The sequence below is a fragment of the Loxodonta africana genome, chromosome X, assembly GCF_030014295.1.
Source record: "Loxodonta africana isolate mLoxAfr1 chromosome X, mLoxAfr1.hap2, whole genome shotgun sequence".
Taxonomy (NCBI): domain Eukaryota; kingdom Metazoa; phylum Chordata; class Mammalia; order Proboscidea; family Elephantidae; genus Loxodonta; species Loxodonta africana.
In genome coordinates this window covers 58,929,225-58,944,624 of record NC_087369.1, presented here as the reverse complement: position 1 = coordinate 58,944,624, position 15,400 = coordinate 58,929,225, and the positions used below count along the sequence as shown (strand labels likewise).

Here is a 15,400-nt window from a genome sequence, read left to right as displayed (position 1 = left end):
AACTGCTCCAAAGCTTGATACAAACAACAACAACAACAAAAAGATAATGATCCTGAGCATGACTTGCCAAAGTTCAAACATTTCAGAGTGTTATTCCCCCACTCCATCAATACATAGCCTAAACCTATGTGAAATACAGATATGGGTTTCAGGAAACTCTCCAGAGATTCTTACCCAAACCGACCCAGTTACTAAAAACCATATATAAGCCTCTCAGATCTCTTTCTTTCTCCTTCCAGATGTCTGATGATATTGACTGGTTACACAGCCGCAGGGGCGTGTGCAAGGTAGATCTCTACAGCCCAACAGGACAGCAAGATCAGGACCGAAAAGTGGTAAGATAAAAAACTAGTTTTACCAAGGAGTGGAAAGGATTGGCATATGGATCCCCACAGACATCCTGGGGCCTAGTATAGACTAACAAAGGGGGATATTGTGACTTCTCCAAGCAACCAAGCTGACTAAGGTCTCCAGAGGCCACCATACTTATACATCACAGAGCGATAAATCAAGGGAGGGGCAGGGTAAGGAGTGATGTAATGGAAATAGGGAGGGAAGGATGGGGGGAGGCTGAGGGGAGGTAGGAGTGGTGGTTGCCTAGTTACCAACCCCTATTACCTAATACTTAAGACATCATAATGTCACCTAGCTACCAGTATGTTACATTAAAGTGGACTCCCTCAGGAGGGCATAGTATTTCATGCTTTCTTTCCTAAAATTCAAGTCATTTGCATAGTATTTCACATTTTTTATCACATTCAAGTACCACCCGTACTATTATTTACTTAATATGTATTTTTCAATCATTTAAAAATTGACTTATATTTTAAAAATTACCATCACCCTAAGCAATATTATCCATATCACGAGTTCCATGTTCTACTCTAGTATATACTTCCTCTAATGCATGATAAAAAATATACCTATTAAACTTAGAAATGTTTAACTATGTATCACCTAAAACCTTCTATATCATCAGTAGTAAAAATACCACAATTTCGGAAACACTAGTAAAAAATATAGTAAAAAATGCCCTAAACTGGGAGCCAGGGAAACCGAGTTCTAATCCAAGCTCCACCTTTGAGTTTGTGTCAGTTGGGCAAGCCACTTTCCTTCTCAGTTCTCCCACTTACAAAATGTGAGTGTTGTAGTTTGGGCCTCTCTCTGGCAGGTTGGTATCCTCAGTTAGGAAATACAATAATGCTAATATTCTGTCTACCTAATAATAATAATAATGGTTATTGAGTGCTTACTATGTGCCCGACACTCTGCTAAAAACCTTTACATGCACTATCTCTGTCAATTCTCACAAGAACCTATGAGGTAGGTGCTGTTATCATCCCCCAGAAGGAAAAATTATGGCCTTTTCTCTAGAGATTTTCTAAATTCACCCTCCTCCTAATTTGATGTAGATATGCTTTGTCGATGTGTCCACCCTGAATGTGGAAGATAAAGATGCTAAGGTGAGTATTCTCTACTCCCCTCACAGTTGGAATGGGTGGGAGAGTGCTCAGAGGGTTATCACGAACAGCATGAGGAAAGTGGAAGGGTGTGGCAGAGGATGGAAAGGTGGAGGGGACTCAGGTGAAAAGCCATCATTCCCATGAGTCCAGGATACCTGGCTCATAATTTACTGTCACTGTTGATACCAAGTCTTATTTCGGAAGCCACGTTAGTTGCTGATAGGGTTGAAATAATTAAGTATGCCAGAAAAGTGAAAGAAAAAAACTGTCCCAAAGGTTGATGATTAATGGGATATGGTTCTTGAGACTGATGGCTCTGTGAAAACCTTCAGGAAGGGAAGTCTGTCTCTGCTGCAGGAAGAAAAAAGGATGATAGGAGACATTAAATTCATGCTTAGAAGTGGTAGCCTGGGGTGGGAGTGGGGCAACTTGGAGAAATCTCAAAGAGCAACTGTCCATAAGAATCTTGCCCCTTAATTCCATAGGATGCTACTGGTTCCAGCTCAGAAGGTGACTTAAACCTGGAGAATCTGGAAGAGAAAGAGATTATTGTGATCAAAGATACTGAGAAGCAAGACCAGTCTAAGGTATATTTAGCTTCTGAGATTCCACCCCTTCTAATTCTCAAAGCCCAATGTTGAGTCTGAGGACTCTGATTCAGAAATGGTAAGAAGAATATTGTCAAACAGGCCTATAAATATGAATACTATAACATTCTAGAGAACACAGGTCTAAATTCAAGGCAACAATAAACTTAGTGCCTGGGTATCTAATAATGCGATTAATCACAGAGGCTCAGAATTCCCTCTCCTAATTCCCAGGTACCTACTCCAAACAGAATCTTGCCATTCTTGCATACATACCCAGGTACTGTAACAAACCAAAAACCAAACCCATTGCCGTCGAGTCAGTCCCAATTCATAGCAACCTTGTAGGACAGAGTAGAACTGCCCCAAGGGGTTTCCAAGGCTGTAAATCTTTAGGGAGGCAGACTGGCACATCTTTCTCCCACGGAGCGACTGGTGGATTTGAACTGCCAACTTTTGGTTAGCAACCAAGTGCGTTAGCCACTGCACTATAGTTAGGTACTATAATACACACTTATACATCCATATGTAAAGACATACATGGTCATACACAGTCATGTGACATACACACATAAAATTTATTCAAACAAAAAAATTAAAAGACAAACCAATTGCCATCAAATCGATTCTGACTCAAAAGTTGCACATATTCATTAACACACTTGTTTGTATGCATTGACACACACATTCTGAAGTGTTGGCATAACATATAAACATAACACAAACTGGTACCCAATTTATTGACATACACAGTCATTATACAATCACCTATGTATACATATTCATATTTTAACACACACATTCATTAATATAGTAATGAATGTGTGTTAATACATGAAAGTATGCTTTAGCATATATAAATGCATTCATAGCTGCATGATACATACTAATGAATTTATATATGTATATAGATATGCTTTGGTGGCATAGTGGTTAAGAGCTACGGCTGCTAACCAAAAAGTTGGCAGTTCAAATCCACCAGGCACTCCTTGGAAACTCTATGGGGCAGTTCTTCTGTGTCGTATAGGGTTGCTATGGATTGGAATCGACTCCATAGCAATGGGTTTTTTTTTTTTAAATAGACATACTCAAAATGACATACTCATTTATACGTTCGGAGACATGCTCATGTTATGACATATACACCCAAATAGTGACATTCACACACATGTACAAATATACACATTAACATGCACATATAGGCCTATGCAGTAGACATATACAATGTATAGCCATGTCAACACATTATTATACATGCTCACACATAGTCACACACATGCACTGATATATGCATATGTACACAAACACACACTGGCACATTTTCACACACACTAACAATACAGACTGACATATTCTTACACATAAATTGATATATCGACATACATACACCAGTATACGCACAATTTGGTTCATAAAAAAAATTTTTTTCACATCCGCATAGATGCACTCCTACATGGACTGACATACACATACAAAAGACATATTTTCACATATTTTTGACACATATTAAGATGAGCACACATATTCACATGAATTGACAATAATAGCACTTGTCTATAAAGTGTCTGTAAAGTGAGGATGATAGCTGGTGTTGCTGCCAATTCTGCTTGCATATGCATTAATGGATATAATCGTATGTATGCTATGTTCTCATACAAATTCTAAAGGGCAAATCATTAATATGTGCACTTTAGAAGATTCATCTTCTAGATAAAATAAGGGAAAGAAGTAGCCTACCGAAACTCTTATGGATAGGTGTTCTTCTTTTTTTTAGACGGAGGGATCTGTGTGCCTTTTCAAACAAGCTCCCTCTGATCCCATAAGTGTCCTCAACTGGCTTCTCAATGATCTCCAGAAGTATGCCTTGGGTTTCCAGCATGCACTAAGCCCCTCAGCCTCTAGTTGTAAGCATAAAGTAGGAGACACAGAGGGCGAATATCACAAATTACCCTATGGGAACTGCTACAGTGTCTACGCTGACCAACTGAACATGGATTATGTGGGCAACAGACCTCAAAGCCTACGTCTAGAAATGGCAGCAGCCAAAAACACCAACAATAACCAGAGTCCTTCAACTCCTCCAGCCAAATCTCCCAGCACTCAGAGGGCAGTTACCTCCCCTGATGGAGAATGTTCTATGGATGACCTTTCCTTCTATGTCAACCGACTATCTTCTCTAGTAATCCAGATGGCCCGTAAGGAAATCAAGGAGAAGTTGGAAGGAGGAAGCAAATGTCTTCATCATTCAATCTATCCCCAAACTGGTGACAAAGGGAAGAACAGCCCCCGAAGTGCTGTGAGCAAGATCGCTTCTGAAATGGCCCATGATGCTGTGGAAGTGACCTCTGCAGAAATGCGGGGCACTGGGGAAGAAGGCAGAGAAGGTGGCCGGAAAACTTTTCTGTATAGTGAATTGTCCAACAAGAACAAGGGTGGAGACAAACAGATGTGCCAGAAAGATAGCAAAGAATTTGCAGATTCTATCAGCAAAGGGCTCATGGTTTATGCGAACCAGGTGGCCTCTGACATGATGGTCTCTGTTATGAAGACTTTGAAAGTGCATAGCTCTGGGAAACCAATTCCAGCCTGCGTGGTCCTGAAGAGGGTACTGTTGAAGCACACCAAGGAAATTGTGTCTGATTTGATTGATTCCTGCATGAAGAACCTGCATAATATTACTGGGGTCCTGATGACTGACTCAGACTTTGTCTCAGCTGTTAAGAGGAATCTCTTCAACCATGGGAAACAAAATGCTGCAGACATCATGGAGGCCATGCTGAAGCGCCTGGTCAGTGCCCTTCTTGGAGAGAAGAAAGAGACTAAGTCTCAGAGTCTGTCATATGCATCTTTGAAAGCTGGGTCCCATGATCCTAAATGCAAGAACCAAAGTCTTGAATTCTCAGCCATGAAAGCTGAAATGAAGGGGAAAGATAAAGGCAAAATGAAACCAGAGCAATGCAAGTCATTGACCAGTGCTGAGAAAGTCAGTGAACATATCCTCAAGGAGAGCCTGACCATGTGGAACCAAAAGCAAGGAAACCAAGGCAAGGTGTCTGGCAAATTATGCTCCAATAAAGAAGAAAAAAGAGAAAAAATCAGCCCTTCCACAGATTCACTGGCAAAGGACCTGATTGTCTCTGCCCTTATGCTGATCCAATACCATCTGACCCAGCAGGCCAAGGGCAAGGATTCATTCGAAGATGACTGTTCTGGTTCTACCATGGGCTATATGGCTCAAAGTGCCCAGTATGAGAAGTGTGGAAGTGGCCAAAGTGCCAAAGCACTTTCAATGAAACATCTAGAATCTCGTGGAGCTCCTGGACCATCCACCTCTCTAAAGGAGAATCAACAGCTGGACTCTCAGAAGCTGGATATGTCAAACATCGTTCTAATGCTAATTCAGAAACTGCTGAGTGAAAGCCCCTTCAACTGTGATGATCTATCTGAAGGTGAGAACAAGCGTTCTGAGTCCAGGACATCTAAAGCAGCTTCCATCTCCAAGAAGCCTGACAGAGGGGAAGAACAATGCCAGGAAAATCAAGAACTTGACTTTATCAGTGGGATGAAGCAAGTGAACCGGCAATTTATAGATCAACTGGTAGAATCTGTGATGAAGCTGTGCCTTATCATGGCTAAGTATAGCAACAATGGGGCAGCCCTTGCTGAGTTGGAAGAACAAGCAGCCTTGGCGAATAACCCCAATTACCAGGCTGGTAGCTCCAGATGTGGTCACAATGCTGTGGTGTCACAGAACTATCAAGACACTCCTGGGCCTGAAGTCATTGTTAATAATCAGTGCTCTACGAGTAGCTTGCAGAAGCAGCTCCAGGCTGTCCTGCAGTGGATTGCAGCCTCCCAGTTTAATGTGCCCATGCTTTACTTCATGGGAGATGATGATGGACAATTGGAGAAGGTAAGCAGTGCAACAAGACAAGAAGAAAGAAGGTTGGAGTGGGCAGGGGGAAAGGTCAGTGTGGGTGGCCTGTACTCAGAGCACAAAAGTGGTGGGCCCCAAGTTATGTGGGGCTCTGCATACCTCAGGCCCATGCAGAGAAGAATGAGATCAGCTCATTTTATTAGTGACCTTCTCAACAAACTATTTTGTAAGATATTGAGGGACCATTTTTAAGTCTAAAGTTTTGAGTTTTAAGGCCCCCAAAGGATTAGAGAAGAAAAAAAGAAAGTGGTGATAAAGGTTTCATGGACCCATTTTTTTCTGTGGCCCGCCAGGAACAGCTTAAACCTTTGTCCCTCTCCCAAACTCACAGTAACCACAAAAAAAGCTCATGTCACAACTAGTAAAAGGTAATTGCTGCTTCCTTTCTTTTGTGAATTTTCCAGTAGAGCAGGAGACTTGCAGAAGAGAAGCCATGTGATAGACCCTAAAAGTTGTCTTAGTCTTCTCTGTTTTGCTCTTTCTTCTTCCTTCCCTCCCTCTTTCACTTACAGATGTGTAGATCAAAGCTCCCAAAGTACCTTAACTGGGAACCTCAGTGCCCACTGCTGGGGCTGTCTCCTCAGCAGGGCAGGGACTAGGGTGAGGCAAGTGGGGCACCTAGAGGCAAGTAAGAGCGGTGCCTTCTTAAATTTTATGCCCTAGATGCCTCACTTGCCTCACCCTAGTTCTGGCCCTGCTCTCCATATCCCATGGGGGCCAGCATTCATACACATGGTAAGACATGCAAGTTCTCACTCTCTCTCTCACACACACATAAATATCCCACAGCTGCGTTTGCTGCATTAGATGGATTCCAGAGAAATTAAATACTCATATTTTAGGGAGGTGGGGAAATGGCAACCCTAAACCTTTACCTAACAATCAGCACAGACTAGCTGAAGCCCCTGGTGAGAAACATTTAGTGAACATAATTGATTTCACAGTTTGTTTTTGAAGCTCAAAAAGAAAGTACCTTTGGCATTTTTGATCTATGTCATTGGGGAGGGTCAAGGAAAAAGGAAAGCCATGTCATCAACCTTCAGTCCTGGGTCTGTGACACTCTTGACTCTAATGTAGAGTCACTGAGATTGGAAGGGGGGTGGGTAATTCACTTTGTCCATATGGGTCTCTCCTCCAAAACCATCAGGTGGCACAAGTTAACTCTGCTCTTTCCACAGCTTCCTGAGGTTTCTGCTAAGGCAGCAGAGAAGGGGTACAGCGTAGGAGATCTTCTTCAAGAGGTCATGAAGTTTGCCAAGGAACGACAACTGGACGAAGCCGTAGGAAACATGGCTAGAAAACAACTGCTAGACTGGCTGCTCGCTAACCTGTGAGCTAACAACTCCTTCAACTCCTCCCCATCATACTCCCCCCAGCAGCATTCCCTCCCAGCCAAAGCACCCCCACCATCAGGCCAGTGAACTGCACACTACACGATTGTATTTCCAAATGCATCTGAGTGGCTGCACTGTGCAAATAGTGGGTGTTTGAAAAGCTGGGCAAGAACATGAATGAAAAAACTCAAAAAAAAGTGTGATTTGTTTTCTTGATTAGATATATCTGAGGCACGGGAGGGGAATGGGTTCAATTCCCAAGACTGGTGTTACGGTGTTGGACTTGTGTCCAGATTTCACCCTGGATTATCTTGTGAGTGCTGAAGACACACGGATGTAACCCATGCCCAAATCCTTAGGTAATCTGCCTTGTCTAAATAATCTCAATTCACAGACTATTTAATGTTTTGCCCCCGGTAACATCCCTGTTTCTCCCAGAATTTCAAACCTAACTTGATAATGCCCTTTCTAATCCCAAGGATGCTGCTTTCTTAATCTTTGTTAAAAGAGTATGCAGATGGGCTAGTTTACAGCAAAAACAAGTTGAAGAAAGTATATTACCCACGAACATTGCCCCCCCCCCCAACTTGCCACACACATCCGCAGTGTTCACTGCACATAGCTAAACACTACCCAGAACTACGATGGAATCTGATCCTCCCCCACGTGTGGATAAATCTCCCTTATAAGTAAGTCATTTCCTTCGACTGAGGAGATTTCCTTGTCTTCTACCCGTCTGAAAAAAAAAATTTCTGACAACATAAAACTACAGGATGGTGAATTCTTTGAAGCCATCCTATGTAAGTCCCAACGTCCCCTTTGGGTTTGTTTACCTTGTGAACTTTGGCGCTAGCACTAAGTTCCTAGATTTTGTTGTATGCTTCCCAGAAGTCAGTCACGATGCTAGAATTCACTGCAAATCAGGTCAAGACAGTGGTTTCAACCCTGTGGCCCTCTGTTAGCCCATCTGCTATAGACCTGGTGTGCTCTCATGGCATGCCCTGGCACCCTTGAGGTGCTGTGGCTTAGGTGCTGTGGCAAGCAAAGGATGTGGTATCCTTATGGACTCTAACATCAAAGCTTTGCCTTATAGTTGCATAGCCTTAGGCAGTCACCTAAGTGTTGAACCTATTCATCTGTAAAATGTAGTTAAAAATTACCCTCACAGAGGTTAAACTGGACGGGGTGAATCTTGTTATAAACATAGGTATGTGAAAAGCTGTATTTCTCAAAGGCCACCTAACACAGTTTCAAGTGCTCGCTTTTTCAGAATTGCAAGCAAGATCCTCTGAGTATGTGACCTAGAGAGGCATCTTTTGAGGGAGGTAAAGAGGCACTTTTAAGAGGCACTAAGGTGACTTTGCCAACTTCTCAACAATTCCTGGACTGGTAAGATACAGAGGCTTAAAGGCAGACCTGTTCAAAGCAGGACCTTCTAAACTCCCTAGCCTGGATGAAATCTAATCAAACCTTTTCCAGTTGCACCCCAACCCATGAAAAGCTTTGGAGTTGAGTCAGCACATATCCTTCTCTTTGTCCTTGAAGAAAATCCTCAATAAATAAAACCTGAGGCCAGAGCTGCATTTCTGATGACTCAGCCCTCTTTGAGCACAGCTGGGTCCCATAGTAGTTCACTTCCTTGTTAACTTGGCTCTTGCCTTGCTCCTGATTTTTATTATGAGACAGCCTCGGGGATTCTTTGGAACGTGAAAATAGAGCAAAGGAAGTTATATGTTCTGTTAAATGAGGTGGTTGGGGCATAATGGTCTCTAAGGGCCCTTCCAGTTCTGATATATGAGTAGTCTAAGAATGAGTTTCTTTTCCATAACTTCTCAGGGAAATTTGTGTCGATGAGGTAAATTTGGCGTGAGGAAACTTAATTTTTGCCAGAGCTGACAGACTTCAGCAGAGAAAGGGATGCTTTGGGCCACAGGGGGCTGTGACAGGGTCTGGAAGAGCTCAACAGCTGCTGGGGTTTATTCCTGGAGGGTGGGGCCCTGGCCTTTCACCTCTCTAAATGGAAAAGCAATCCCAGGCATTCTAATAGCAATGTGGCCATACTCAATGCCAGCAGCTGGAAACTGACAAGGACTTGTGCTGAGAGCCCAGCATACAGTAGGAAAGGGATAACAGGAGCAGGAAGAGAAGGAAAGCATGATTATCCCCTGGGAGGAGGTATAACTGGCTTGATATCTTTGACAGTTTTGGTCTCTGAACATCAGACCTCCATTTCAAAAGAGAGGTGTAAACAGAACTTTTCTGAGAGGTTACTGCAAGGTCAGGAGTAGGGAGAGGTGGGTGAAGCACTTGCCTTGGGTGCAAAATTTAAGGAGATGCCAAAAAAAAGTTCTGTAATCATGATACAAATTGTATGTGGGATTTTAAAAAATCAAAATTAATTCAAATAATGGACCACATCTACCACGGCCTCCACCAGACTGAGTCCAGTATAACTAGATGGTGCCCTGCTACCACTACTGACTGCTCTGACAGGGATCACAATTAGAGGGTCCCAGACAGAGCTGGAGAAAAATGTAGAACAAAATTCTAACTCAAGAAGAAAGACCAGACTTGCTGACCTGACAGAGACTGGAGAAACCCTGAGAGTATGGCCCCCAGATACCCTTTCAGCTCAGTAATGAGGCCACTCTTGAGGTTCACCCTTCAGCCAAAGATTGAACAGGCCCATGGAACAAAACAAGACTAAAGGGGCACACCAGCCCTGGGGCAGGGACTGGAAGGCAGGAGGGAACAGGAAAGCTGGTAATAGGGAGCCCAGGGTTGAGAAGGGAGAGTGTTGACATGTCGTGGGGTTGTTAACCAATGTTATGCAACGATGTATGTACTAACTGATGAGAAACTAGTTTGTTCTGTAAACGTTCATCTAAAGTTCAATAAAAAATAATAATAATTAATTCAAATAATCCATGATGAACAAAATACCAAAAAGTTTAAAATAAAGGATTAGTAACGGTGCCATGCTGAACTATAAGGCAAAAAGGAAAACTTCATCTGTAAAATGTAGTTTTACATTTACAATACTGATTTTATGGAGTAACACTTTATGGGAGATTGCCAAGGCAGCATTTAAAGAATGTGTTGTTCTTAAGCCTCCATCAGTACAAAAGAGAAACAATGAATTATATCCCTGCCTAAAGAACTTAGTAAGAGAACAAATAAACAAGTTTAGGAAAACCAAACCAAAACCCACTGCCATTCCAACTCATAGTGACCATATAGGACAGAGTAGAACTTCCCCATAGGGTTTCCAAGGCTAAAATCTTTATGGGAACAAACTGTCCCAATTTCTTCCGCAGAATGCCTGGTGAGTTCCAACTGCCAACCTTTTGGTTAGCAGCCGAGCACTTAACCACTGCGCACCAGGGCTCCTTGCAAGTTTAGGAAAGGGGAAATAAAATTTGGAGCAAGGGAAACAAAGGGAGAAAGAAAAGTTTCACTTAAACATTAAAAAATGGGGAGGGGGGAGGTGTTGCAGTGTTTTCTTTCTTGCTTGACATAAGAGTACATTTTTCCAAACAAAGGATCATATTAGATTAATTCTGCTTTACAACAGGAACCAGACAAGAATTCCCCTGTTAAAATTCTAACTTAAGACAGTTTCAATAACGAAAGAAGCATAAGTAACAAGTAGAGATATAGGAGAGCGAGAAACAAAAATGCTACTTTTGCAAAGATATATTTATACATCCATGAAAATCCAATCCTCAAATACCAGAGGTAATAAATTAGTTTTGCAATGGTATAGGATATAAGATACTTGCGAGCTGTAAGAATTTGCCATCAACTAAAACAGTTCCAGCTGCTTTCCCCTCGTGCCTCAGAGGACACGCAAAAGGTTCAGCAGTTCTCCCCTGCCCCACCCCCGCCACACACTAAAATCCCTGCAGAGTCAAAACATAAAATACATCTAAAAGAATCAATTCAATTCCTATATCCTAGAGCCACCCAGCTAGGAAGTAGTCTATTTACAATAGTAAGGATAACATGAAACCCTTGGGTATTAAGGAAGACCAGGAATGACATTTCCAGAGCACTTAACCGAGTGCCAGATACTGTACTAGATGCTTTAATTCTTTCAAAAATCTTGTGAGGTTGTTTGTTATTAGCTGCTTTCTACAGATGAGAAGTTAAAAGCTCAGAAAGGCTTTTTCAAGGTCATACAACCAGAAAGTGGGAGAGTTGGGATTCAAATCCAGACTTGCCTCGAGTCAAATACTATGCTTTATCCATTCTATCACACTGCTTTCCTATTAATTCAGAACTCATGTTTAATTAAAAAAAAAAAAACCTGTAAAACATGAAATAGAAAAGTAAAGGAAAACAAATAGAAAAATAGACCATGCTTCTGACTGATAAAACTAAAATAAAGAAAACAATATTCTCTTACTTAACATGTAGGCCTTATATAATGCCACTTAAAATATTTATGTGATCTTCTCAAAGTATCTCCCCCAAGATATTTACTAATTATAAGAGAAAAAAGAAAACTTTACAATAGAGGAACCCATCAGTCACCACCTTAATTAGGTGATCAAGGCTAACATCACCAATAATAAGAACCAGTAATAAGATATATTGATATTATGTATTCCTTGATATGATGTGATGAGGACACATCACCTCTGTGGCAAACTTGCCAAAAACCCATAAAAAAAAATAGTCCCAGTCTAATCATGAAAAATCATTAGACAAACTCAAATTGAGGGACATTCTACAAATTACCTGATCAGAATTGACTGCAAAAGGTCTCAAGGGAACATATTGGAATGATGGAAATGTTCTATATCTTAACTGGGGAGGTGTTTACAAAGGTGTAAACATGTCTCAAGATTCAGCAAACTGTACAATTAAAATTGGTTACATTAGTCCATCTAAAATTTATTGCAGTGAAGTTGATTTTAAAATATATTTAAACTTCATAAATACCTATAAGGAAAAAAAACTCCCTTCCACTTTCACAATTTTTTTTGCTTTCCTCCTGCCTCTTTCTGACTTAGGAAATCTTTTTGACTTAGGGGTTGGAGCCACCCTTACCTTGCAGCCTTCCCTCCTGCTCCCTCCACTATCTCTGGTGGCCCAGCCCCCTCTTTATGAGAACTTCCCTCCCAGATCCCAGCTACAAATCCAAGATGGAAAGGGCTCCAGCTCAATTCCTTTTTGTCATCAAAGTCTCTTCCTCAGAAAAGCCTTCACCACCCTATCTCCCACAGTTACTCTTTCATCACATCATCATCGTGTTTTATTTTCATCACTGATACATCCTTATTTCTTTGTCCTTACTTGCATGTTGTCTGTTTCCTTGCAATAGAATGGTAAATCGAGGAGCCCAGGGACCTGTCTTGCTCACAGCTGTATCCTCAGTGCCCAGCACAGTGCCTGGCACATAATAGCCATTCAATCAATGTTTGTTGAATGAATAATGATCCATTTCAGGGTTTTCTGGTGGAGAAAAATAACACTGAATAGGCAATCAGAAAACTTGTCATTTACTCATTGTGTGACAACAACCACATTAGTTAATATGGCCAAATGTGTTTCCTTGTCTCAAAAATTGCTAATCAATACCTTTCATATTTACCTCTCTGGAGGTATTGTGCAGATCAAAAGAGGCAATTAGGGGGAAATGTATTATATATTTTTTTGTATAAGAATATGCCTAACTGCACCCATTAAAGCTTCAATATGAAATAATAATAATGTCTAAAAATTATTGAGTTTTTACCATGTGCTGGGCATTCTTCTAAGCTTTGCATCATATGCCATTGAATCTTCACAACAACCCTATGAGGTAGGTACTATTATTACCCCCTTTTGCAGATAGGAGACTGAGGCCCAGAGAGACTGAGTAACTTGCCCAAGGTCACACAGCTAGGAAGTAGTAGACCTGGAATTCAAGCACAAATAGTCTGGCTCCAAAGCTCCCACATTATGGATAAGGTACTAGTTCATAGAGCACCAGTACCTTATCCATAATATCCTATCTCAAGATAAGTCCGGCATAGTGCAGGTAACAATGACAGAATGGAGTAAGCACATCTAGGAGGTTGACAGGAACCTCTTAAGTGGGGTGGATGGTTGGCTGGAAGGTATCCAGGTTGGTGGACCTGGACAGGTTTCCAAAGCGTATTGTAGGCACAGGTCATGGTCCAGAAGAAGCCTGGATGCTACGCCAACGCAGTGGGCATCCCAACAAGCAAGCAGACACAGCTACTGGAACTCACAGAGCAGGCAATATGCCCAAGTGCAGGCAAAGGTAATGCTCAAAACGCAGCCTCATGGACTAGAGGGATAATTCGCACTGGCCCACAGGGTGCAGGGCCGCTACCCTTGGAGGCTGGAGGAGGGCAGGGACAACCAGAGGAAAGAACAACGTTAACACACATGCGCCCTGGCAGGGGACAAGGGTGGTTACCTAATGGTGTTCAATCAGTGCTCCCAAGATGTTCAGTGCTAGTTGGGAGGGGGGGGGACGGTACAAAATATTTTGATATTTTAACACCCAGTAGGTCTGCACCAGTGCCTAAAGGCTGAATACCAGCTGTGGGTTGGAAATTCTCTACTTTCTCCTATCTTTCTCAAGCTTGGGGACCTGGCTAATAATTAAATTCGAGGTAAAATCTGAGGTGAGTCCAGTTGAGGAAGGGGTAGAAGGGAGGGATCCCATGAGTTGCTCCTTCTGGCTCACACAGCTCTAGCATCACAATATTGTATAATAAATGTCCTGTTTACATGCCTGCTGTCCCACTAGATTGTAAATAGCTTGTAACATGTAGATATGAAGTGCCTTCCATTTACTGGGCAGCGAATCAATGTTTGTTGAGTAACAGTTAACAAGTATTGCATGCTGACTCTGTGCCAGGCCCTGTGCTAACAACTTTACACAGATTCTCACATCTGATACTCACAGTACCTCTTTTGGTAGCCCCATTTTACAACTGAAGAAATGGAGGCAAAGAGGATCAGAATTTGGGATTAAGCCCAAGTAGCCTGACTCTAGAGTCTGTGCCTTTAACTACTATGCTTGACTTGAGTAGCTGGTGGGTGACCATACATGTACAAATATTCAGAGATTAATGAAGCATGGCTGAAGAGACATTTGGTAGCAGGAGTATATATAGGATGTGTGAAGGAGAAATGATAGGGGACAACGCTAGAAAAGTCAGCATGCATCAGATTGTGAAGGGCCTTGTATACTTGTTTAAAAATTTAAGCTTACTCTTACGGGCAATGATAAACCATTTGAAAGTTTTGAGCAGGGCAGCGTCAGGGTGAGATTTGTATTCTGGAACGCTCACTCCATCCTCTGTGAAAAGGATAGATTGGAGGCCGCAATGTGCTGCTTAACTGTCTTTAGTTCTTTACTTCCTTTTTTTCTGTTTTTCCTTTTTCTCCTTTCATTTTTCAAATGCCAGCCTCAGTGGACTTTACTGAAAGTCAAAAGGATTTATCCACACCCGGGCCAACACATCCGCTAGGGGGCAGTTGGGGGAGATGACATGGGCCCCTTATGACTCACTGGAAAACTCCAGCTGTGATGGAGCCAGCTGGTGAAGGGGAGAGCGACAGGTTTTCACTTCCCTTCCCTTCCCTGAGGCTGTACTTTCTTTCACAACCTGTATTCCACATTCTCTCTCCCACCAGCCGTATCAAGATGGCTCCAGGCTTCTCCCCTACCACATACATACACACAATGACGAATGAATGTATTTTCTCTGACCCTGAAGGGGTTTCACATAATATCTCCCAGGATAAGTCCTGGCATAGTGCAGGTAACACTGACAGAATGGAATAGTCACACCTAGGAGGTGACAGGAACCTCTGAAGTGGGGTGGATGGTTGGCTGGAAGAATCTATAAATTCTGTCCCAGAACTCAGCAGGAAGGGGAAGTAAAGGCAAACATGCTAACCTGGTAACCTTCCTCTTGGGGGTTTGATAGCAGTTGTCTCCAAGAGACCTTGCTTTTGGAAACTTCCCCTGTCCAAGTTTTCAGGTGTCTTGTTTAGCCAGCCCTACGGAGGGAAGAGGAAGCTTACCAGGAAAATCTCTGGTACCAAATG

The 15,400-nt window shown here is 42.2% G+C and overlaps 1 protein-coding gene across 1 annotated transcript; it reads left to right on the top strand.

Annotated features, from left to right (window-relative positions):
• Positions 1–239: 239 nt before the first annotated feature.
• AKAP4 (A-kinase anchoring protein 4) lies at positions 240–7,704 on the top strand. The gene is made up of 5 exons (XM_064277937.1): positions 240–335; positions 1,413–1,463; positions 1,949–2,050; positions 3,825–5,963; positions 7,166–7,704. Exons 1-5 carry the CDS (start codon positions 240–242, stop codon positions 7,319–7,321), a joined length of 2,544 nt encoding a protein of 847 aa, XP_064134007.1. The 3' UTR covers positions 7,322–7,704.
• Positions 7,705–15,400: the final 7,696 nt, after the last annotated feature.